A 26773-nucleotide genomic window follows, 5' to 3' on the forward strand; every position below is an offset into this window, starting at 1 on the left:
AAATTCATTACTGTTTTAAAAAAAAAATAAAAATATTTTTATTACTTTTAAAACAACTGTAATAGTTTATTTTGGAAGTATAATCCATAAAGAAAATAAATAACCCACTTTTAACAGAGAAATTACGAGATTTTTATATTGTATTCGCAGTTTCGTGTTAGGGGTGTCAAAAATTCCTACAAAAATTCTGATACTGCTAGTGCATGACTTGTGCGCTAATGCTGAGAAACATTCTCTCGGTCTTTATAATAAGTGGAGGAATTCATTATTATCCATAGGGTGGACACACCAACACTTCCTTAGAGTTAGTGGTTATTATATCCCTTGTCATTCATGACAAATGAAAAATAAAGCAATAATTTCAAAATGTTTGAATGCACTGGAAGGCTATTTAAACTAGGATCATTTATAATGAAAATTACGTTTCTTTTTTTTTCTTTTTCTTTTTTTTCTTTTCTTTTAAAATATAACATTTTTTTCAATTTCCATTGCCACTTGATTGGTTAATTTTGTGCCAGTGAACATCCAGCATTGTTATTTAAAAACACTTTGAGAGGATGCATTTCAATAGTATCGCAAAAGGTCAAGTTCCAGTTGAACTTAGAACTAAAATTAGTTTGCCTTCATTCTATTGTTACATGTTAGATTTTTTTTCCCCCTTTACTTTTTTTTTTATTTTTATTTATTTTTGTTTTTTAATATATATTTGTCTGGGGCAGGCTAGGGGTGGGCGGTTCTTTCATTCTCTACCATTTTCTTTTTTTTTTTTTTTTTTTTTTTTTTTTTTTGTCTGTTACTTCTGTTAATGTTGCAAAGAGTTCAAATGATAGACCTTTACATGAAATGATCATGTTAATTGGTAAGCATGCTGAGTCTTGTGTGTCTTGTCTCCTCTTACCAAAAGTAGAAATTCTGTCTTTGGAAACTAATCCCAACTTTTAAGAATCCATTTGATTTGAGCATTTCTCCCTCCTCTCACTCACCCCCAGCAAGAATTAGGATAACTTGCAGCCACGCAGACCAGCAGTTTGTAAGCGTTATAATTTCGTTGAAATGTGTGTCAAAGAATCTTATTATTTGAATTTTTCGGACTACTACTCTCATCTTGGGTGTTATTTTCACAACGTTTCGTTTGATGTAACTTGACTTTCTTCAGGGGTAAAAAAAAAAAATATGCTTTAGATAATGGTGGCGAGGTGTACGGTCTTTTCATCACCCGACATTTCATGACACGACTATTAATCACTAGACATCTAATCACGTTTTTTCATCACGTGGACACTTAATCACATCGGGACATTTAAACACTTGGGGATTTCTGAAAGCACTTGAAGGATATTATTTTTTTCACCACATAACACATAATATTTGTCTATTTTTGGGAATTCTTTAAGATGATCCTTCATAATCTGTTTATCCATTTTTGCAAACTATTGTCCTCATCTTCATAGTTGTTGTTTATACAACAAACTATTTGCAGAAGTTTGTTTACATCTTGGTGTATGATTACTATTTCCTGTTAAATTTAGTGTCATGTGACCAATAATTTAAGAGTTTATCACTTAAATATTTACACACACACACGCACACACATATACATCTACTGTTTTATGTATGTAGAAAAATATATACAATTTGGTTTTGTCTTTTTTTTTTTTTTACATTTTTTGTTTGTTTACTTTGTTTCTTATTTTAATTTTTAGTTTTCTTGATTTCTTTTTGTTTTTATTTTTTTTTTTTTTTTTAAGAAATGTCATTAATCCTGCTTTTCCAACTGATGTGCCATTTATGAAATTCTTTTTCTTTCTTTACTTGAAACCATAAATCTCATTTCAGAACAACGTTTCTCTCAAAGATAATCCAGTTGGATGGAACCACCTATAAATTCCAAATCTGGGATACAGCAAGACAGGAACACGTGAGTCATCTTCTTTGCTTATAATCCAAAAATATATTCCCTCGAAGATTGCTTTGTATTTTAGTTATTTGAAATTCTTAACAGATTGCCCTCCCCTCGCCTTTCAAATAAAACAACTTTATAGTTGACATTGTGGATTCCATGTGACCAACCCACCGTTCCGACATTTAAAAAGACTACCGTAAAAACAACAAATGGACTTCTACTGATTCTATGTTCCAACAACAACATGGCAAAAAGAAAGACATACTGATGAAATGTGTCTTCGAAATATATTAAATTTCAAACAAAATAAATATCTGTTTATTTTGTAATAATGCGTTGTTTTGGCTTCAAACATATCTAATATTTATTTTATTCAAACTTTATAGTTGATTTATTTTACAACCTATCAACACCTGGCATAATAATGGGGAAAAAAATGCTATGTACTCTTGGTAATTTATTTACGAGGAAGAGAAATTTTTATTTTTGAAATAACATCTTTTTTTGTCTGTTATGAAGTTTGAAATATCATTTTTGTTGGTCTGTTTCGCTTGAGTTCAAAATATTTATCATTAAGGATAATAATGGAAAAAAAAAATATGCACTCTTATTAATTTATTTGCAAGGAAGAAAATTCCCAGTCAGTATTAATTACACGAAACCTTCACCACCAATAGCTATGGCTAAAGATACATTACCTGAAAGTATTTTGTTCAAACTCCTTGGCATAACATTCACAGAGAATGAGTTGGAACAGATACATTGAGAGCATTGCCAAGGCTGCTGTGAAGAAGCTGGGCTCTCTCTACCATGCTAGAAAGTTACTTAGCCCTGAAAGTATCTTTTACCTCTACAAGACAACCAGGGTTCAAAAGAGTCGCCAACCTGATATATCCTGAACTGTCATCTAAGCTTCAACCTCTGTCCCATTGAGAAAATGTTGCATCCCTCTGCCTGTTTTACAAGTATTTTAATGGTAGATGTTCTGAACTACAAGCCCTTGTACCTCCACGACATAATTTCCCCCGAAAAGCAGCAAACTCCCACCCTCTACACAGTAGAAATCTCTAGATGTAAATTTAAGATACACCTCTCACTAAACCTTTTATGACTGCAAAGGACAGTGTGAAAAAGCTCCAAAACTAATTTTCTGGTGGAAGTTACTGAAAATAAATGGGCAAAAATAAAATCTATTTGATATGGAAAACTTTTACAATCTCAAATGTAAGGTGTACGTCCATGTTGAGAAGAATCCTCCAAAGTGCAGACCTTGGTCTGGTAACGGAAGAGGAAATTGAGATAGCACTGTGTAAGCGGAGGAGGAGGAGATTGGTCACTTATCACAAAAGAATATCCATAAAAAGAGGTGGAGAGATAACGACCAATACGTTTATCCTGACTTTTAATTCCACAAAAATCGCAAAGGATATGAAAATTGGTCACACTGCTAAAAGAGTTCTGCCTTACACACCAAACCCCTGGGGAACCACCATCTGCACCAAGGGTGGCATGACAAGAAGACCTCCAACCCCAGCAGCTGGGAGCAGGAGAGGTCAACCCATGTAGTAGTAGTAGAAGATGGCTTATATTATTTCTCATTATGTTAGGTATGTGTAAATGCTTTGTATACACAGGATTCATTCCTAAACTCATTAATCGATCATTATGAATTTTAGAACACAACTGCAAGTGAAAGGGCGCGTAATGTGGATTATATTTAATTTAGTTTTATACAAAGGGGGATGGAAGAAAATTTAGATACTTCTGATTTTTGTGAAATTTTAACAAGAGTTATTAGGCATCAATTAATAAATTTCAGTTTCTTTGGATTATTTTAAGTGTTTTTAGGAGCCATTATAAAAACACAATCTCCATTTGAAAATTGATTTCATACCTTTATGCACTCTTTTTGCAGACGCAAGGAAGGTTTGCGTATAGCGATAAACAGATTCCAGAAGTTTAATATGATTTTTGGAATCTGCTCTATTTTCTACTTTCTGACACAGCATGGATTTTCAACAAAACACTGGCCAACAAAAGGGAGACTCAGAGATCCTGCTCTCCCCTATCTAATTTTAAACCTTACACAGAAATATAACCCCCACCAGAAGTGACAGCAAAACACTGACAGTCCAGTGATCGAGCACTCTCAAGAAGAATACCCACACCAGAAGAATTTTTGCTGACATATTCAACCACTTTAAACAACCCTGAAGATGGAAAAGCGCACATTGGAATACTCTACTAAAAATATTCCAACCTCCCAAAACCAGTTGTACATAAGGATCCCCCCATCCCCTGGCCAAAATTGAAGTAATCAAAAGAATTGCGTTTTTCTAAGTGAAATTTGAAACTTTAAAATTAAAATTTTATTCTTATAATATAAAGTTTTTTCTACAATTACTATTAGTAAACTGACAATATCAAATAAATCGATAACTATAAAAATATGCACCCTTTGATATTGTAAATTGCCTTTTGCACAAGTTGCTCCCCTTTAAGCATCAATTTAACATTCCCTTCATTTTTACAATTAAACAACTGGAACACCAGAACAGATCAACAATTCAAAGATATTCCTATTGGGGACGGGGTGGGGGCAGTAATTGATTAATTTTAATCTTGGTTTTTATGTTTTTATTCTTGACAGAGTACAAAATAGACTTTGTGGCTTAGTGGGGCATGCCCTTTTTTCTTCCCTGCAACCTCACTCCCACAGAAGAGACGTTGCAAGCCTGTCTTTGTTCTATCGTTATTTCCATGACAAGTGCTCGTCTGAGCTCCAATCTCTAGTCCCCCCCCTCACCAATCTTCCACGATAAATACCTGTCTAGCTGAAACCACTGTCATTAATTTTCCCCACTCTTTACCTGTGCCTAAATCAAAGCGTAGATTCCATGAGCAGAGTCACTTTCTTAGAAGTGCACGACTGTGGAACTCTTTTCCGTTTGCCTGTTTCCCACCTGACTACAACTTGGATGTCTTCAAGTCCAACATAAACAAATTCCTGATGAACCGCCCGCTTAAGTAAGACACTTTATCAAATCTCCAATACAAACGATTACTACGATACTATCCCATTAATTACTGTACATGCAATAACCCGTATCCCCGAGTGGTTTCCGGGCCTTGATAAGTCGTGACCTCCATGTAAAAAAAAAAAAAAAAAAATTATTTTAAAGTTAGTATTTAGTTAATTTTAAAAAAATTTTCAAAACAGCTCCTCCTAAGCCTAAAGTTTATACTTTAGGTGCTGTCAGGAACTAAGTTGTTTAAATTTATTGATGGAATAAATAAAAAGATAAATACATTCACATAAATAGACATATATCAGCAAAATTCAAGAAAAAAATAAAAATAAAACCAAGGTGGTTAAAGAAATAAAAAATAAAAGCATAGATAAAAAAATAACATCAATAATTCTCAACAACATAGAATCCTGTGCAGCATATGGGACACCATTTCTGGTGAAACATGCATAAACAGAGGCTGATGAGAGACCAGCATAAGTGACCGAAGACTGGTTCTTTTTGTGTTGAATTTGAAACCGATGTTTGTGTTTTTTTGTTTTTGTTTTTTTTTATTTGATATTCTGTAACACACATACACACACTGATCTTCAAATATAACATTATTAAACATTCCAAAGTCTCAAAAGTATTCATATTCATATTGCTTTATTGCTGCCTCTTACACATGTTTCATTGGATGGTATAAATATACCAAACAAATTATCAGAGATTTACATTAATTCCTCGGGAGAGGGATATAGTTTGTTTTTTGTTTTTTTTTGTTTTTTTTGATTGGATTATAAGGATACTATATATTAGTGACCTGCCAAAGCCGCAGGGGAGGCAACTGAGTAAAATTCATCACAAAGCAGCAAAACTGAAGCTGGTCTGCCAGGACACACACACACACATATATATATATATATATATATATATATATATATATTATATATAATGGAGGCAAATTTGGGCATATTTTATTACTTTGAAAATATAGGTTCTTTTTTACCAATTGTTATAAAATTTTATCCATGGAATAGTATTATAATCATCAAAAAGCCTGTAAATTTTCATGTAGTTTTGTCCCATAAAACCAGATATGAGCATTTCAATATTCAATTTGGCTACCCGTATATATATGTATCCCTATATATACATACATATATATCCATCCATAGATATACCACTTTTTTTTCTTTTTTTTTTTTTTTTTTTTTTTTTTTGGCATTTTAATAAGTTCCAAATCTCAGCGATTATTGGTCAGAATTTATTAAATAAAGACTCATTTGAAAGCTAATGACATGAATTGTATAGTACACTGTGACACTTGCCCTTAAGGTCGCACATTAAGGGAATCATCCAGAGACTATTTTTGTCACTGTTTTACCCTTTTAGAAAACAGCAATCAATCATTGGATTTTTACGAACTAACGTTTTTTGGGGTTTTTTTTTAACAACCTTTAGTTTAATTTATGTTATAGTAAGTTTAAACGTTGCCCTTTATGTCTCACCTTATAAAGAGAACATCCATTTTTTTTCCTAATTTTTTTGTCAATTTTTTGTAACATTTATATATTCCATTTCAGTCATAAAATGTTTAAAACATAGTCATTTGGGTCCTGGATATGACTTTAAACTATATCCGATCGTGAAGCCCCAGCTTGCAGGCTTTGGGGTAGTGTGGAACCACCCGTTTATTGCAATTGCTCCCAAGTCCACTCTGACTCAGAGTGGTAGTACCTGTTACGGTCTCAACTATGGGTTAAATAGAAACCAACTTGAAAAAAAAAAATATTCTATTAAAAAAAATTTTCTTCAAAATCACTGGATTCGGCATTAAATAACTTGAAAAGGGTTGATATGCCGTAAAACAAAAACAACCAACCATAGTCATTTGTTTTCCTAGTTTTGCATATGAATTACAAAATATCTTGATATTTTCCCCAAAACCTCTGGCCTTGATGGAGGGGAGACTAAAATTTGCTAATTTCAAATGATCTGAAATAAAAGCAAGGAGAGACTTGATTCCAAACTTCCATTCATATTATTTTATTTTTTGAATTTCCAGTACCAAATAATCCTTATACACTGAAATTTACTTTATGTATGAAAACAAAAGAGGGGGAGATATAACATCAGAAATATTTATCATTGATATGTATCTGATATAAATATAAAAAATATATAAAGAAATTAAAAATAATGGAAGTTTGGAATCAAGTTTCCCCTTGCTTTTATCTCAGTTTTCAGTTCAGCTCATTTGAAATCATATTAGCAAGTGTTAGTCTCGCCTCTGCCAGAGGTTTTGGAGGATATACAGGGTGTCCACAAAGTCAGGCTACATTATGTAGCCAGACTTTGTGGAAGCATCCTGTGGATTATGTAGCCAGACTTTGTGGGCACCCTGTATATGTATGTATGTATGTATGTATGTATATATATATATATATATATATACACACACACACACACACACACACACACGTGTGTGTGTGTGTGTATACAGAGTGCCCACAAAGTCTGGCTACATAATCTGCAGAATGCTTCCACAAAGTCTGGCTACATAATGTAGCCTGACTTTGTGGACACCCTGTATGTATATATATATAATTTTTTTTTTACACAGTGATCACCACTTATCAAGGCCCGGAAGCCACTCAGGGATAAGGGTTATTGCAAGTACATTACATTAGTGTGGAGATTTGATGAAGTGTTTACTTAAGGGGGCGGTTCATTAGGAATTTGTTAACATTAGACTTGAAGACATCCAAGTTGTAGTCCGGAGGGAAGCAGGCAGACGGAACAGAGTTCCACAGGCGTGCAGTTCTAAGAAAGAAGCTTTGTTCATGGAATCCGCGTTTTGATTTAGGCACAGATATAGAGTGGGGGAAATTTTTCACAGTGGATTCAGCTAGACGGGTGTTTTTCGTGAAAGATTGGCGAGGGGGGACCAGGGATTGGAGTTCAGACGAGCACCTGCCATGAAAATAACGATAAAACAAGGATAGGCTCGCAACGTCTCTTCTGTGGGAGAGGGGTTGCAGGGTAGAGAAAAGGGCATCCCCCACTAAACCACAAAGTCTATTTTGTACTCTGTCAAGGCATGATAGGCTGTTTTTGGCAGCTCCTGCCCAGATATGGCAACAGTATTCCATCCTTGGACGTACTTGGCTTTTATATAGATAGAGAATTGCATCAGTAGTGAGATATCTTCTGGAGCGGTAGAAGGATCCCACCATCTTTCCAGTGACCTTGGCAACAGACTTGATGTACATGTTCCATTTCAGATCAGGAGTAAAGGTCAAACCCAGAAGCTTGTCAAAACACGGGGCCTCACCCAGACGAGAGCCATCCATCACAATTGATGCCAGCTGGGGATCAGAGCGTTGATGATGTAAGGATAGGAGTTTGGTTTTGGATGCATTAAAGGTAACTAGCCACATCTTCCCCCACTGAACCACGCGCTCGAGATCAGAGGAGAGAGAATCAGAGAGAACTTCGTCATTTACAGCCTTTGATGTGTTGCCGTAGATGGTCGTGTCATCAGCATAGATGTCAACGAATGATTTAAGTATGTGTTTAGGGAGGTCATTGATGTAGATCAGGAAGAGAGTTGGGCCCAGGATTGACCCCTGAGGGACTCCAGCATTTATATTGCAGGCCTCCGATTTTTGTCCATCTACCACTACTCTTATGAGCCTATCGGAGAGAAATGATTTAATGATTGAGAAAACATTTCCAGTTATACCGTAGCTGGAAATCTTGTGAAGTAGACCCTTATGCCATACCTTGTCGAAGGCCTTTGATATGTCAAGAGCAATTGCCCTAGAAAGGAAGCCTTTGTCAAGAGATTCACTAATCCTGTGGGATATAACCGTCAGCACATCTGCGGTAGATCTTGCAGAGCGGAAACCATATTGTGTGTCACTAAGAAGGTTATTCCTGCTGAGGTGGTTGACTATTTCTCTATTTAATATTGATTCCAGCAACTTACTCATAACACAGAAGACTTATTGGTCTGTACTGAGAGGGAGATGACTTATCACCTGAATTCTTAAATACAGGGCAAACTGATGAGGTCTTCCAGGGGGTCGGAAAGCACTTCTCCTTAAGGCAGCGCTTAAATAGTTTCGTAAGTATGGGAGCAAGTTCTGGTTGAAGCTTTTTTAACACTATAATTGGGATGCCATCAGGGCCAGTTGCTTTACTGGAATCTAGGTTTTTTATAAGCTTGGCGACCTCATGCACGGATATTTGTATGTTACCTAGCTTGTTCTGTGTTATAGGAGGAAATATGGGGAGTTGATGGCCTTCGTCGCATAGGGTAGAATTAGCTGCAAAGTTCTTTGCAAATAGTTTGGCCTTGTCTGACGCTGACGAGATGACCTCTGGTCCATTGATAATGGTTGGGATAGAAGGCACACTTCTGTTCAGGATCCTATTTGTTATTTGCCAAAACTGGTGGGAACCAAGCCGCTGATCAGCTACCTTGGATTTAACAGACTGGGCATATAGCTCTCTTGCATTTTTTATTACTCTTTTACAGTGGTTGCTGGCAGTCCTGAAAGCAGCTTTAGTCTCAGTGCATCTATTACGTTGGTAGCTATGGAAAAAGTGATTTCTGTGCGCGATAGCAGCAGCACATTCTGGGGAGAACCATGGCTGGCTGTTAGGTTTTTGTTGGAATTTTTTAGATGGTATGAATTGGTCTATGCCTACAATTAACCATTCGGTCAGATCTGATACTATAGAGGACACTTCCTTTTTAAACATGGAGTGCAGAGGTAAATCAGATATGAATGTACGGAAGCTATCCCAGTCAGCCATAGAGTATCGGTATACAGTACGGTGGAGGGGTACGTCTGGGGGCTTCTTACATTTCGTTTTTATCTTAACTGATACGACGGAGTGGTCGGAGGCTCCTAGAGGAGAATGAAGGTACATGAACATAGCTCAGGGGAAGTTGAGAGAAAAAGGTCTAAGAGGCTTGCATATTGATTGGGTGTATCGGGCACACGGGTGGGTTCGCGAACAATCTGAGCGAGGTCATAAGCAATGGCAAAATCATGACAAAACCTCCCCTCATCATCTGTCTTATTTGAATGGGTCAGCCATTCCACGTTAAATATATATATATATTTCAAACAATTATTACAGTTTATAGATCACCTTCTCAGCTATATTGTGAAAAAAACATTTTCAATTTTCGTTCAGTAAAACGAAAGTTATGAATTTTCTGGTATTCAAAATCGTAAAAATATGTAAGGAGGTGAGTGACGCTTTTTATGGCTGGTTTGCATAGCGACCACATCGCTTCAGTGACTACTCTTGCTACTAATTCACTGCTGTTTCTAAAAGAGAAGTAACAAGCGAAACAATGAAAGGGAGATAATTGGGGGGATTTTATTGAAAGCAGATGAGTGCCGTACATTGCTATTACCTGTGTTTATGGGGGCAAACAGATAAGACTAAAATTAAACAAAGAACAAGTGAATTTATTTGAAACCTGGAAAAATCATGGATTACAATAGAAAAATGCGAGCGTGAAAAGTGATATGGTTAAGCTTAAACCTGGAAAAGTAAAGGACTAGTTGTTAAAACTGGAAACGAAAAGGACAAGATATTCTAGTAAAAAATATATATTTATAACTTAAAATATTGCCGCATTAAGAATTTTTTTTTAATTCAATTTATAACATTATATAATCAATTCTTAATACTCCAATATTTTCAGTTATAAATTTATATTTTTATTAGAATATCTTGTCCTTTTCTTTTCCAGTTTTAGCAACTGATCCTTTACTTTTCCATGTTTAAGCTTAACCATATTACTTTTCATGCTTGCATTTTTCTCTTGTTATATATATAAAAATCTTCATAAGGGAACAAAGTAGTGCTAAACTTTTCTGTTTGAGAAATTTTAACTGTCCTGGTATGGATATTTTTCTAGTCTCTCTTTCTCTCATATATATATTTGTCACTTGTGCCCCCCCTCCATTAACCCACAGGCAGGATTTCGTTCTATCTTTAAAAAAAAAAAATATATCCGTCTGTGCCCCTCCCCCGGGACACAGGTGCTGATGGTGAATCATTCAGTCAAGTTTCTGTTGCTCATCAGATCCCGTTTCTTTACTTTAAAAATAAAACAAAACAAAAAACAGCCCAACTTTTGCAGATCACATGACATTGACTGCCTATAAAATTTGAAGTTTGTATAATTTTTTATTTATATATATATATATATATATATATATATATATATGTGCCATTCAGTCGGGGGGGGGGTATTGTTTTTAACTGTGTTTATATATTTGTATATTTACATTCATATTTGTAAGTTTGTACTTTTTGCCTATTTCTTTGTAAAAATGTACATGTTTTGTTTTTTTTTGTCTTCATTTGCTTTTTAGTTAATGAGAACAATACTCAAAAACATAATGAACTGATGTTTATGAAATACGGTTTGTTATGCTGACAGACGAACCGATTAAGTATTCTTGTGGATGAGTGTTGCAAAAGTAGAAGAGAATACTTGATATTTTTCCACTTTTTAACGTCATATCTTTAGTTAATATCTTTAGTTGATATCTTTCTTGTGGCCAGAAAAAGTTTTCCAATGCTTTAATGAATATATTAAAATATATTATTTTATTTTTTATTTATTTATTTATTTATTTTTTTTTTTGTAATACTTATTTTTACTGTTGGTTTAGGGTGATCAATGTGCTATTGAGTGTCCATTTTTTACATCTGAGGGGGAAAATTCAGCTCTCAAAAACTTGGGTTGGGAACAAAAGTACTTGTATAATGCCATTAGCGCATTTTTAAGACTTATATATAAGAAATCGTGATTAATATATATATATATATATATATATATATATATATATATATATATATATATATATATATATAATATAAATTTTGGCCATTTTTATCAAATATTTTTCAGTAACAGTTTCGTATTTTGTCATCTCAATTCAATAAAATCTGTTTTAATAAAAATATAAGACAAAATTCTGCTTCAAAATTTTGCTTTCCCACCACACCATTCTTGATCTTCATTAACGATTCCCAAATCTCATTCTGAGACTTTTTGTTGACATCTATGCAGACGATACTATCATCTATGGCAATACTTCAAAGGCCAATAACAACCAGAGTTTTTTTTTATTCTCTCTCCTCTGACCTGGAGTGTGTGGTACAATGGGGCAAAAAATGGTTAGTTACCCTTTAATGCAACAGAAACCAAACTATCTTTTCACCATCAGCACTGATATCCCCAGTTGACCCCAGTTGAAATGAATGGCTCTCTTCTTGAGAAAGCACTTTGCTTTGACAAACTTTTGAGATTGACCTTCAATTCTAACCTGAAATGAAAGACCTGCATCAGATCTGTTGCCAGAATCACTCGGAAAATAGTAAGATCATTCCAACGCTCCAGAAAGTATCTCACTCCTGGCACTATCCTTTACCTGTACAAAAATCAAATACAACCTATGGTGGAGTATTGCTGTCACATGCTTCTAAGAGTGCTCTTTTCTGTCTTGACAGAGTACAAAATAATATTTGGAATTTTGTGAGTGAAGAACTGTTTTGCCTCCCTACTGCCTCTTTCTCACAGAAGAGACTTTGTGAGTCTATCTTTGCTCTATTGTTAATTTCATGATAGGTGTTCGACTGAACTCTAATCCATGTTTCTCCCTCCCTGTAAAGCATTTTAACAAATACTTGTTTAGTTACAACAATTGTCAACAATTACTTTCTATCTGTGCCTAAAACTAAACATAAATTCCATGAGCAGAGTTTCTTTCCTAAAACTGGTCGTCTGTGGAACAAGATACTGTGGAGCTGCTTCTTATTCTTAAATAAGCTTTTGTTGACCCGTCTTCTTAAATAACTAAGCCCTACCCAAGTTCCACCATTATGATCGTCATGGAGTTGTCTCACCAACTATCTAACACTTATTAATCCTTATCCTTGAGTAGTCTTCTGGCCTTGATAAGTGGGGATTTTCAAGTAAAAAAAAAATGTCTAATTATCTACAAGATCTATCCCATGTGGAGATCCTCTTGACATCTTTAGTCTTTTTCATATTATTTGGACTACTGTTCATATCTTGAGTGTTGTTTGCACAACATTTTGGTCAAAACTTCTTCAGATTTATCTTGTCAAACTCAGGAATCTTTGAATTTTCAACCATCAAAAGAACTCGGACTGGGGTAATCTTTCTGATACACCTGAAGAAGTTCAGGGATTACATCGACTAAAACATTGTGAAAATAATAGTGAAGATGATAATAGTAGTCCGAATAATCCAAACATTCAATTTTAATCTCAAAAATTCAGAAACATTGTCTTTTTATCATGGATTCCATTGAAAAATAAAATAAAAATTTTAAAAAAATAAAAACCTAGAAACTTTGTCATCAAAAGTCAGAATATTATTTAAAATGAATTTTCTATTAAGTTTTCCCTTTACTCATGTTGATATAATTAAATAGATCGAGTATCGTTATTTAACACTATATTTTTTTTTTCTTAAACGATATTAAATGACCTATTCCGTGTTGGTTCAACATTGGCGCAATCAAATATTGCTTTTGTACAATGTAAACTATCGATACGTAACTTTGAGAAACTAACTTAATTTTATTGTTGTTGGCATCATTTTTTTTTTTTCTTTGCAATTTGTTTAATGGGAATCATTTGAAAAAAAAAAAAAAAAAAAAAGATCAAAATCATATGAAAAAAAACAACTTTTTTTTAATTAAAACAAAAAAATGTTAAAATTATTTTAGAATTTTAAAAAAATTAATAACAGCAAATATTTAATCATTTGAAAATCATTTCCATAGCTGAATTGTACCATTTTTTTTTTTTTTTTCTACAAAAACCATTAAATTCATTTTGTTTTATTTCCAGTTCCGTTCCAATTGTTCCAATCTCATTCATGGCGCCTCAGCCGTTGTTCTTGTCTATGATGTCACAAATAGGGTAATTGGTTTTCTTTTTTTCACTTCACTTTTAATGCTTTTGTAAATCCTCATGTTTTAAAACTTGTGAGATATGTCTGAAAAGTTTGGGGATTGTGTGAGCTATGGGCGAAAGAAGGAAAGTGAATTGTTATGATTATCTTGGTAGTCTATAATTATAATCTTAGCACGACATTTATTTTTTCATGCTTTGTTTATACATTTGCTTATTCACAATGACAATGCACCTGCTCACACCACCTCTTTAGCATCAAGCACTTTCTGGCCAAAAAGGACATTGCTGTATTCGAACAACCACATTTATTTTATCCTACTCCATATGGTTTTTCCTTTTTCCCAAGCGCAAGGACATCATCAAGGGGACCCTAGTAAGAAGACTGTAACGACAAAGCTGAAAGGATATCTTGATTCTTCCAGCAGTACATAGAAATATGACGGAAAACGATGAGGGATAGGGTACTTCAAAGCGGATACTTATATTGATTGCTGTTTTATACTCTAGAAAACGTTTTACATCTGCAGGTATACTATATATCTGTAACCACTAGCACAGGGTGCAAAAAAAATTTCCAACCTAATAGATTCTGTATTGTCTGCCAAGCTCCACTTCCTGTCACATCGCCACTAGTGCTTCTTTTACAAGTACTTTCACAGAATGTGCTCCAATGAACTTACAGCATTTGTACTCCCTCAATGTAAATATTTCAGACTAGCAGCAAAATTCCAACTCTTGTGAAAGCGTCTAGATACAGGAAGATTCTTTTACTTTAACAACTTCTTTCCTCAGATAGCTTGCCATGGAATTCCTTCCCTGCTATTTGTTTCCCCTACTGCATCGACAAGCAGAAATTTAAATGCATGTGAACAAACATCTTGAGTAGACAAAATTATTGTCTAAAAGGAAATTGATTATTTGGAAAAAAAAAAAGCATGTTTCGCGAGACAACTGTGAAATGCTTATTTTAGTTCAAAGAACGAATGACATTTTGCCACTGATAATTAACCATCTGGAATCTTTAAAGGATTTGAATAAATACTTTCTTTCTTGATCGTTTGAAGTATGATTGGATTAGAAATCCATTTGTTGAATCTCTGAACGACCAAAGACGAAGAGTTGGCAGGTATTTCTAATGACCAGACAATTAATATGAAGCACACTGAACTTGATCTGAACTCATTTTGGATTTTAATTGCAAAAGAATATCCATCAATCTATATATATAATAAAAACAATAAAATAAAAGCGTATTATCCTGCATTTTTCTATGTCATATTTGTGCAAATTATGATTCTCCACCATAATTAATATTAAAAAAAAGAATAATAAATGGACAAGGAACTTAATCAACTAACAAACATCCCTTTTTAATGAGACAGTGGATAAAAAAAGGTTAGTTTGTTGTTTGTTTTCTAATCCAATTGATCCATCACATTTTGCTTCAAAAGAAAAATGTCGGTTTCTTTATCTCCTTATTTTTGAATTAGCTTAGATTTTCTTTACTGCTTTTTTCTTAAGTTTAATAAAATAGTTATTGTTATTTTTAAGTAAAGCTGCGTCGATGGTTCATACAGTGCAAGGGAGAAAACTCGTTATACATCTTGGTAAAGCAAAGAAAGTTTGGTCATATATGAGGACGGGTAGATCATGCTGTCAAGGAGACATTCCGCATCACATCAGTCAGATTCTTGATATGTTTCTTCCTACACAATTAATATTTCATTCAGAATAACCATGTTCTTTTGTTGAACGTCGGTTTATGTTGTTAAGAAGCTAATTCATTCAACAAAAAGGGGAGGTAAATCTGTATTTGTCTACTGCAAATTTATATTTACCTTTGTTTGGAAGAGAAAATTAATATTTAGGAAAAAAAAGAGACATAAATATATCCGTTCATTACAGACTTCTTCCGAAAATGTGTCATTTGTAAAATGTATGAATTTATAAATTCCATATGGACATTTTATTAATTGTGCAATCTATGTCAGGAACTAGCCTTCCTGCACTTCAGTCCACTCCAATTCTGAACAAGGAAAGTGATGGACTCTAGTAAATCCTATTGTATTTTGCATGATGCAGAAAAAGCATTTTGTGATGTTATGAACAAAGCAATGTAATTTTTTTTTTTTATATCAACACATATACAAACCAATCTGTTGATCTGATATGCCTAAAAGGAATGATGGAAGTATGCAGAAGAAAGGTAACCTACAGAGAATATGGCATGATGGATTATATTCTTGGAATTTCAGATCACTCAGTCAGCTAAAGATAGATACGGAACAATCACATTGACACACCGGTTCTCGCCAGGTCATCAAAGTTAAGCAGCATCAAGCCTGGCTAGTACCAGATGGATGACCATTTGGGAAAGCAAGGCGCTGTATGTACCGCAAGGTAAAATACCAGGTTCGGAAACTGGCACGATCTATCCTTGTCTCTAAGCCGTGGTAGGCAACCTATCTATTGATGGCGTCACGATAAAAAAATACCCTTGATAGCCCTGGCAAAGCATCAAGTATTCAGGTCTAGACAAGATTTGAATTACACTACAAACTTGTGTAATCTCGACTGCGGCCACTTTTACGTTACGTTAAAGATAGTAGTAACAGGAAAGAACATGTTAATACACAATAGAAAAGATATTCCAAAGGTAGAAAAGGTGTAACGAAGGACAACACAAATGATGCCTGAACTAAAGGGCATGTAATATGCACTGGGACTGAATTTAATTACTTTGAAAAAAAAAAAAAAAAAAAATTTATGGGGTGATCTCATTAAAATATTCAAGCTGCTACATAGTTATGAAACAAATTCTAATAAAATGTTGGGTTGTTGGCCAAAATGCAACCTAATTTAAAAATCAAAAATACAGAAAAAATTTTACGATTTACATACCCACCATGGAATGAAAAATCTGTATTCCAAAAATCATGTAAATATCTTTTTATATATATATATATATATATATATATATATATATATATATATATATATATATATAAAATCAATGATTTTTAGTGATTTACTAATGATCATAACCATAACAAAGCTGATTTTTATCTATTTCTGGAAAGATTATTAAGGGGAGATGACCAGTGATGAATTTTAAAGATGGCAGACTGAGATCTACCATCCTCTCTTTATAATAGAATTTGAATTTCTGAGTTTAAAAAGTTTACTTGATTAATCTATGTGACTTTTGGAATATAACATTTTCATTCCATGACAAGTCCAAAGATTTTTCTGTATTTTTTAATTTTTTTTTTTTTTTTTTTTTATTTGGTTAAATTCTCAACAAGCATCAAATTTTTATTCATCATTATGAATTATTATAAAACCAAGAGGCTACAGGTTGAAGCTGTTTACCGTTTATGTGCTAGACTGCATGAAAAGCATGAAAACGGGTTTTTAGTTTACATATTATAAGGCATTGGAACAAACTATCTGAGGAAGGAATGAACTCGGAATCTTTGAGAAATATATGGGTAGATATGTGAAGATGGCCGCTAATACAAAGCAGTACTAGGCTTCCTCACCTACAACTCATTTCGATCTTTATGTAAATTCGTATAAAACTCTTTCCTGTTGATTCTAATCTACATCTCTCAAATGAACTAATTGCGGTGATTGTGAAGAATCGTCGACAAATAAAAATGAGTGAAAAAAGTAAATAGGCGACAAATAAAAATGAGTGAAAAAAGTAAATAGTCAACAAATAATTGCCACCAAAGGCAATAAAAGTTACTTTTCTACTTATATGCCTAATTTTTGTGTTTTAAAGTATTTCAAGGCGTTTTTTTATTGTATTTTAATATTTTGTTCAAATTTAAATTGTGAAACCGGATATCCCTAAAATTTGCTAATGAATTTTTCATCCTTTAGGGTGAAAAAAAATAAGACAAATGTAAAACAAATGACTATTCCAAATGGATTAAAATTTACTAAATTTTCTACCTAATTGAAAGGAGAAAATGAGAACTAATAGATTATCAAACTTCAGAGATGTTCAGTGAACGTCTGTTCACCATTTTTGACTTTGCTTTTCATTCTAACATAATATATTTGACCATACTTTTTAATTGAAATAAAATCACTTAAAAAATTTTTTTTTTTTTTAATTAGGCCAGTAGATGGAAAAGTAACTTTTATTGCCTTTGGTAAGAGTTATTGTTTATTTTACTTTTTACTATTCTTTACAATTACCAAAGCCTTTTCTATTGCAATCATTCTGCAAGGTAGTATATACTCTCTCAAGAAGCCAAAATTTGCATAGGCAAGACATGGTCTCCTGAGAATCACATTGATCCAAAGATTCTTTTTTTTTTTTTTTTTTTTTTTTTTTTTTAAATTCTTCTTTTGAAAATAGCCACGTTTTTCTAGTTATAATTAATGCTTGTGAGACCCATATGCATTTGTTTTGGTTTGAAGTAGTTTTCTTTGTCTCATTTTTCCCTCGGCACCAAAATCAGGTCTAGACTAGTGTTTTTCAATATTTGATGACTCGCGGCTCCCTGCACTTCAACACAAAAAAGAATGCAGATTCTTTTTTATGTTTTAAAGTGAAAATCTTGCTGACTCTGACACTTTTTTTTTTTTCTATTTATTTTATTTCATTATATTTCTTTTGCATTAACTGTTGTGGTCCTGTAAGGGTCTGGAAGAAAAACAATTTGGTAATTAGTGGAAACAAAATATATTGAGTAGAAAAGCAAATAAAGTGTGCATAACTGGTGTGCTAATGCAGAGGCATATTCTCCCATTCTTCATAATAAGTAGAAGAGTTCATTATTATCTGTAGGGTGGACACACCACAACATTAACATAAAATAGTTTCTCTGTAATTCGATACTAATACTCGATTTTTGCCTTTTCTTTTTTTCACACCTCAGAATTCCTTTGTAAATGCAACAACGTACTGGTTGAAAAAGATCCAGAAGCATGCGGAATCTAGCTTAGTCATGGCCATCGTTGGAAATAAATGTGATCTTGAAGCGAGCAGAAAGGTGAAGTCATCAGGTAGGTCTCTTTCATGAATAAATGCTGAAAATTGTAAGAAAAGTCATCTCACATATAGAGGAACAAAGCATGACAAAGGCTACAATTTCTTATGTGTGATAACAATCACTACTATCGGTTCAGTAATAAAGCAAAAAAGTTCAATAGACAGGGCTTTACGTTGTGAATGGAAAAGTCGCATTTGCAAGTGATTTTTTTTTTTTTTTTTTTTTTTTCAAACTGGCAACTAGAAATAATAAAATGCTTATCTTTTGGTGATTGTTTTTGTTTTTTGTTTTTTTTGTTTTTCACCATCAATATTCCAAAGCTCATTACTGGCTGAAAAATGCTTTTTTTATTCTTTACTTTGCCCATTTTTTGTTTTTTGTTTTTTTAAAGTAAAATTATTTAGACAAAAGTTTAATAGAAAAATATGCTCTTTTTTTTAAAGAAGGCTGTTAAAAAGAACGTCTGAAGAAATTTGAATATTTATACTTTCAAGTCTCAACATAAAATTCGGTTCATATTTAGAATTATACCTATTTAAAAATAAAAAAAAATTACAGAAAAATCTTTATGATGTACATACTCGTTATGGAACAAAGATGTCATATTCCAAAAATCACATGGGTTTCGCTAGTAACTTTTCTATTTGGCTAGTAAATGAAAATATTTGTCAAAGGTTAGATGAAGCATGAAATTTGTTACAATATTTTGGGTTATAATGAGGTATGATCCCGCATAGTTGGGAGATTCTATTTATAAATCATGCTGCTAGGAACTGACGAATCGAATTAATTCACGTTCTGCTACCAACCAATCAGAAACCAAAATCACTTCATAACCCTTTCTGTAGCAATTTTGCATATATTTTCTCCGTCTCAACATGGGAAGAATTTTTTGCTCTGTGGATTCCAACTTCAGTTCTGTCTACTGCAAACCAATCACCTCCTAGGACGTGTAGAATAATGAACCATCGGAAACTGTTCTGAAACTAAACATGGCTTACACTTCTAGAAAATTTAAAATCTTTATTAAAACAGTTTACATGTTGAAAAAAATGATTTAAAACCTGCTGGATTTATAACTTGAAAGAATTTTAAGAAAGAAAGAAATTTTTTTAAATTCAAGCTAAATTTTTAAAAATCCAAATATAAAACGATTAAACTGCTAAGAATTAATTTAATACTTATTTCTTTCTACAGAGGCTAAATGTTTTGCTGACAGCATTGGAGCCATGTTTCTAGAGACGAGTGCGCTTACATCTTCAAATCTCTTATTATTGCTGGAAGAGATTGGTAAGTTTCTTTTTTTTTTCTTTTTTTTCTTTTCTTTTTTTCTTTCTTTCTTTTAGTTTGACCTAAATAAAATATCTTGTGATCTCATCAATAGCTAATACTCCAAATAATTTTCTCTTCTTTATCCTTATTTATATGTAAGTACTCGACTGAGCTTCAATCTCTGGTTTCTCTTTGTATTACCACAATTGAAAAGAACTTTCCTTTCATGAACAGTTTCTTTCCAAGAACTTCGCTTCTGCAGAACACATTACCATAGGATTACTTTCCTGCATGCTACAACAGGCATCTTCAAATTCGATATCAATCAATTTATGTTATATATCATCTTTACAACTAAAACTTTACGGTTCTGAATTTTTTGAGATGAGGGTTGATTATTTGTATCAATCATATTCCTTCGAACTACTAATCTCATGTTCAGTGTCGTTTGCACAAGATTTTGGTTGATGTAATCTCTGACCTTCAGCAATTGTATCGTGTGGCACAGCGGATAGAGTATTTGGTAAAATTCAGTTGTAAAAGTTACTCTTCTAGAGGTTTAATATTCAATTCTCAGTGCAGGCGACATCCAAAATTACAACTGCGAATTACTTAGGACTTCTACTCAGTCATGGATGACTGATTTCATTAAAAATTCTGTGCGAATTTTGACAAAGATTTGAATTTGATAAAATACATACGAAGAAGGTCAGAGGTTACATCAGCCGAAACGTTGTGCGAATAAAACTAAAAATGAAGAATCCAAATAATCCAATTTTGTTTATGCTATCCATCCTTTTCAATTCTTTAAAAATATTTTTCACCATTCGACAATTCATTCTCATTAACTTTTATTTTGAGTGGTTTTTGGCCTTGGTAAAATGGTGACACATAAGTAATAAAAAAAAAAAAAAAAATCCTGTAGATATTTATTAGATCACTTGCAGTTCAATACATCTGCGTGTGTTTATAATAATGTTGCATAAACTGCACACAAAATAAATCGTAAACACTAATGTTGGGCATGTAATAGATACAAAATGGTTGTTTGCAAGAAAGGATTTGAACGATTTACATGGATTTCATTTTATCACTTTGCTTCTACGGTTCAATCACCATCTTGAAATTTGCTTACCTCTTGTGTTCAGAGGGGAAAAACTGAGTAGCCAAGGGGAATAACTCAATCCCTTGATCAGTTGCTTTAGGATTAAACTCTTATACAGGGTGTCTTAAAAGAAGATGACGGATTTTAAATTTGATTAACTCCCTCGATATTTAAGTTATGCTTACCAATTTTCATATGTAGGTAGATGAGCCTCTCCATGATTTTTTGAGATATAGTAAGATATCATAGTCTACTTATTCTAATTTTATTTACACAACTTAATCTAGGGTATGTTTTTCACAAGGTCTAATTTTAGTTATGAAAAATGATGTTACTCAAATGTCCACCAATTCCGATTACTTCATCCGCCGTTACTCCACACCATACTGTACATTTTTGAGGGTGTAATTGCCGTTGTGCTGTTGCGTGGAATTTTCTGATCCTCAAATCCTGCAATTTTGCTTATTTATGAACCCATTCAGATGAAAATGGGCCTCCTCGGACATAATGAGGTTTTTGAGAAAGTTTGGGTCCCCATTGGCCAAATCTTGGAATTGCATAGTGTATTCCAGCCTTTTTTTCCGGATTGTTTGGCTGAAGCTCTTGCACCAATTGAATTTTATGTGGAAATTTTCCCTCTTCATGAAGCATTCTGTGAAGAGATGATCAAGAGACCCCAATTTGACTTGATCTCCTTCTTACTGATGTGGATGGATCCTCGGCCACATTCTCTGCTGATCTTTGACTATTCTCATCACTTCTTGCCGTACGGGTCTACCAGATTTAGGGAGGTCACATACAGACCCTTGTTCATGAAATCAAGCCACCATAGTTTTTATTGCATTGGGAGTAGGGGAATTCCTTGTGTTGAAGTTTTGTCAAAATTCTCTTTGAGTTTCTGATATTGACACATTCAACTGAAAATACGACTCTACAATAAATATCTGCTCCTTGGTAGTGTAACGACTCATGATGACCTTGGAAGGGTTACTCGAGATGATCTGAGAAAATAAAATAAAAATATAAAAAATTAAGAAAGTTATGATTTTTTTTTTTTTTTTCTTTTTTTAACCATCAGCTTCTTTTGGGACACTAGACATATTACCAGCTCCACTAATTTTGCAACTCTCTCTTAAATTGGAGGTAGATATTCTCCACCCTCCATTAAAAAAAAAAATAAATAAATAAAAACATAAAATTATGTGTGTTCTTTTTCATATGTACCTTGAAAATTCTGCTTAAAAATTATGTTTCCAACACTACCTTGAATAGATTAATACATGAGGTTCCATTACAAAATTGGAAGATCAAGTAAGATACCCTCGACACACCTATATGCTAGTTCCTATGAGGAATTTTGCACTTTCTCCTAATAATTAGTGTAATAACTAATCGACTTAGCTGGATACTCCACCAGACCAGATGAATTCTTGTCCATCAGTCTAGTAAAAACCAAATGACAACAAGAAAGATATACTATGACGTAAGTTAACTGGTCAATTTGGGAGAGTAAAAATTAATGTTATCACTTCTTTACTAACTCCATGTTTGAGAAATAAAGAACTTTCATTGAATACTTGAATGTCTATGAAACACTTGTAGAGATCAAGTGTTTGCCCAGAGAAACCTTTGATTTCTGTGAACTTGCACTGAATTAAAATGAAAAAATTCCAAAAACTTAAACACACAATTTCATTTACATTACAAACAGTACTAATACTATTACTGATGTTTCCTTAAATATATATTGAATTACCGCCCTTAGTTTTATACCCAGATGAATAGCTATTTATATGTATAGATATTGAAACAGAAACTAATGTATTAATTTATTCAAGATAGTGTTAGAAACTTGTTTAATTTTTAAGCAGGAGTTTCAAGGTATGTATGAAAAAGGAGGCGCATGATTTTATTTCTTTTTTTTTTTTTTAACCAGAGGGTGGAGAATATCTACCTTCAATTTAAGAGATAAGAGCAGAGGCAACTTATAAAATTAGTGCAGCCAGTAATATGTACACAAGCATAAAACTTTAAGTATTAGTGTTTAATCCTTAAATAACTTATCAAGGTACAAAGAAAATTTTTCAAACTTTGAGTTATTTCCCTTTGACTCTTCAGTTTATCACCTCTGAACACTAGAGGGCGATTTTCATGATGACAGTTTGACCAGAGACAGTGATAAAACATTCATATCAAATCATGTATATCATTTAAATCCTTTCTTGCAAATAAACGTTTCATAACCATTGCATGTTCAACATTAACATGTGATTTATTTTGTTTGTAATTTATACATTGTTATAAACAACACCTCCCCCCCCCCCCAGCATATATGTACTCGACCACAAGTAGCGGTGTCAGAAATTTCGTGAAAATAGTGAATAATTCCACCCCATCTTTCCAAGCCTATAACTCCTCGAAAAATGTAATTCAATCCCTAATTTTTTTTTTCAATTAAAGGAGCAAGGACCAAGGTTTTATTAAAAAAAAAAACAATGTTTTTTTTTTTTTTAAAAAAAGGTTTTAAACTTTGGACTTTACAGGTAAATTTCTAAAAAATGGATTTTTTTTTGTTTTAAATTTGAATATATTATTTATTGACCTTTTCTCTTCAATTTGTGATATATAAAACTATTCAACATGAATTAATTTACTTTTTAAGAGAAACTTGAAAATGTGTGACACTTACACAAATGGGGGGGCGTGAATTTTAAAAAAAACGTTTGTCTGAAATATTATATTCGGTTTATTGGAAAGAACATAAAATTTCACATTGACCCTGAAAATATCGTAAAAATAGAATCAATAGAAAAATTTTGATAGATTTTTAAAGTTTAAAAATTGAAAAATATTGAGTTCGGAAAATTCATTACTGTTTTTAAAAAAAAAAAAAAAATATTTCTATTACTTTTAAAACAACTGTAATAGTTTATTTTGGAAGTATAATCCATAAAGAAAATAAATAACCCACTTTTAACAGAGAAATTACGAGATTTTTATATTTTATTCGCAGTTTCGTGTTAGGGGTGTCAAAAATTCCTACAAAAATTCTGATACAGCTAGACCACAAGTGATCTAATAAATATACATAGAAAATTTTGTTTTCTTTCTTTACTAATGAGTCATCGTTTATCAAGGCTAAAAAATATTTGATGATAAAGGTTAAGGAGATAGATAGATTGACAGTAATGATAATACTATGAGATTATTGAAAATATCCACTCAAAACAACGTTCAGCCCTGAAAATAGCAATTCTTTCTCCTTTGTCAGAAACATTGCTGACAGAATGTGAGGATTCAAGAACAAAGGGGTGGAGGGAGTTACAAGGTCATTGAAAGTAAAGCCAAGATCCATTTTCTACTCTACTTTTCACCATGGATTTTTTCTCTTGGCACGAAAATTAAGTCTATGCCATTTCTGAAATGACCTTTTCCCTGTTGACTGCAGTATGATGCTGGTCTGGTGTAGTTCTAGGAGGTCTACCCTCCCAGGCTTTGCCGTCTCTCTTTGAGAAGAGGTTAGTCTTTTGCTAATCACCTGAGACGCCTTTACTAGAAATGCAGATAGTTCTGTCCAGGCATCTTTTGCAGGATCAGAGTGCCCCCCTTCCCTTCGAGGGCGTTGATTTTTCAAACCCACTTTCTGTCATTTGTGTCACATTTCCATGTTAGACTCTCGATAAAATTATGATAATCATTAAAGATGTCTTACCAATCAAAACCCTTTTTTTTCTTCTTTTTTAGCCAGAAAATTGCCTGACACAGCCAACGAGGAAGAAGTGACACCAGCCGTGACGAATACAATTGAAAAATCTCAACAGAAAAAAGCCAATTGTCAGATATCGTGATCTGCATTACAATTTTGTTTACACTTTGTAACGTTGCTAAAAATTAGAAGTGGGGGGTGAAGGGCAAAGGGGGAAACAAAGTGGGTTTCCAGAGAAGGCTTTGCACCCATCTTCTTGTTCTATTCCTTTTGGAGGGGGGATGGGGTTCTGGGAGAATTCTTGCTGTATCTGTCTCCCTCTCATTAAACACTCGATTAACACATGATGGTTCAAACGCCATAATATAGAAATATAGAAATCGGTGTTAGAATTGTCAACATTTTGAACGACGTGTTTTTTTTTTTTTTTTTTTTTTTTTTTTAACTCCTACCAGGCCAGTAATTCACTCGAAAGATAGTTAAAAAAAAAATTTTTTTCTTTACTCTTTATTTTGTCTAATACAAGTTACTCTAATCGAATTTGATTCATGTACGGTTAAAGGGAAGCTACTAATTATTTACAAATTATCTCCCCTTAGTCTGTCTTATTAGTCGTGTATATAAAAAGTGGAGGGAAGAGGTCTTTAGACATTTGTGTCTGAATAAATTTTAAGTACGGTCATTAACACAAAAGATTGTTATTCAAATAAATAAAATGTTTGCCCGATACACTCTGTCATTCTTCGGGCATAACAATGTAACGTTTATACAGAAAAAAGTTTTAAATTTTGGAGTTATTTCTATCTTGGCTAATATATATGTATAAGAAATAGAATTAAAAAAAAAACTCCTTGAAAGTATGGTTATAAAAAGTGTACTTATCACACACACACACACACACACACACACACACACACATATATATATATATATATATATATATATATTTATATATATATATATATATATTTATATATATATATATATGAAAAAATATTCTGATGAAATGGAGAGATGAAAAAGGAACAAACCAAGTTGTATGTTCATAATTTCGTAATTTTCATCATTATTTTATTTAATCATCCTGAAGAAGTCTTGAAATAAAAACAAAACGTTGATGAACATAATTTGGCTTGTTTCTTTTTCATATCTCCATATATGTATATCTATGTGTAGAATCAGCCTATGAAAATAAGAAAAAAAAAATCTAGAATACAGAAATCTGTGACTTGCTGTTTTGTCAATTGGTCTTGGTTGGTTGAACGTTTAGAAGAATTCAATAAATAAAAATATACACCGAAACACTAAATCTTAATTCATAGCTTATTAATACAGTGATGGTGAATTATTCCTTGGTTAATCAGCCTATCAATGGGATTCCTTTTAATTTCTGGATTTATTCAATACTAGTTGTATTTACCTAATGCTACCTAGGCAGACATATGGCAGAGTAAACAACTAAACAAAAATAATTACATAAAAGTTTATAATTTGTTAAATAGGATTTTTTTAAAATTTTATTTTGCTTTTCTTAGTAACACGTTTGCACTCCAAAACACAAGTTTTTGTATGTCTATATAGGAGGTAATAATATAAAAAGCAAATTTTATGAAGTTTAGATGGAGTTCAATAAGTATCAGTTTTCACATGCAAAAATGAACCTCAGAATATTCAATAAAGCATAGAGCTAATAAAATATTCAAAATTACAGTATTCTATGATTTAATAACGATTTTGTAAAAAAAAATAAAAAATAAATAAATTTTTTACACATTT

The 26773-nt window shown here is 32.8% G+C and overlaps 1 protein-coding gene across 1 annotated transcript in view; it reads left to right on the forward strand.

The window, feature by feature from the left end:
- Positions 1-25889, forward strand: part of LOC145293952 (ras-related protein Rab-5A-like) — a 166997-nt gene extending 141108 nt beyond the window's left edge. Inside the window, exons 3-7 of the mRNA XM_080140818.1 lie at positions 1837-1918; positions 13840-13911; positions 18801-18927; positions 20112-20204; positions 25036-25889. Coding sequence (XP_079996944.1) covers positions 1837-1918; positions 13840-13911; positions 18801-18927; positions 20112-20204; positions 25036-25139 — 478 coding nt within the window. The 3' untranslated portion in view covers positions 25140-25889. The remainder of the gene's footprint in view (positions 1-1836; positions 1919-13839; positions 13912-18800; positions 18928-20111; positions 20205-25035) is intronic.
- The last annotated feature ends 884 nt before the right edge of the window (positions 25890-26773 follow it).

This window comes from Euprymna scolopes, chromosome 15, assembly GCF_053919585.1.
Source record: "Euprymna scolopes isolate OS-2025 chromosome 15, ASM5391958v1, whole genome shotgun sequence".
Taxonomy (NCBI): Eukaryota; Metazoa; Mollusca; class Cephalopoda; order Sepiida; family Sepiolidae; genus Euprymna; species Euprymna scolopes.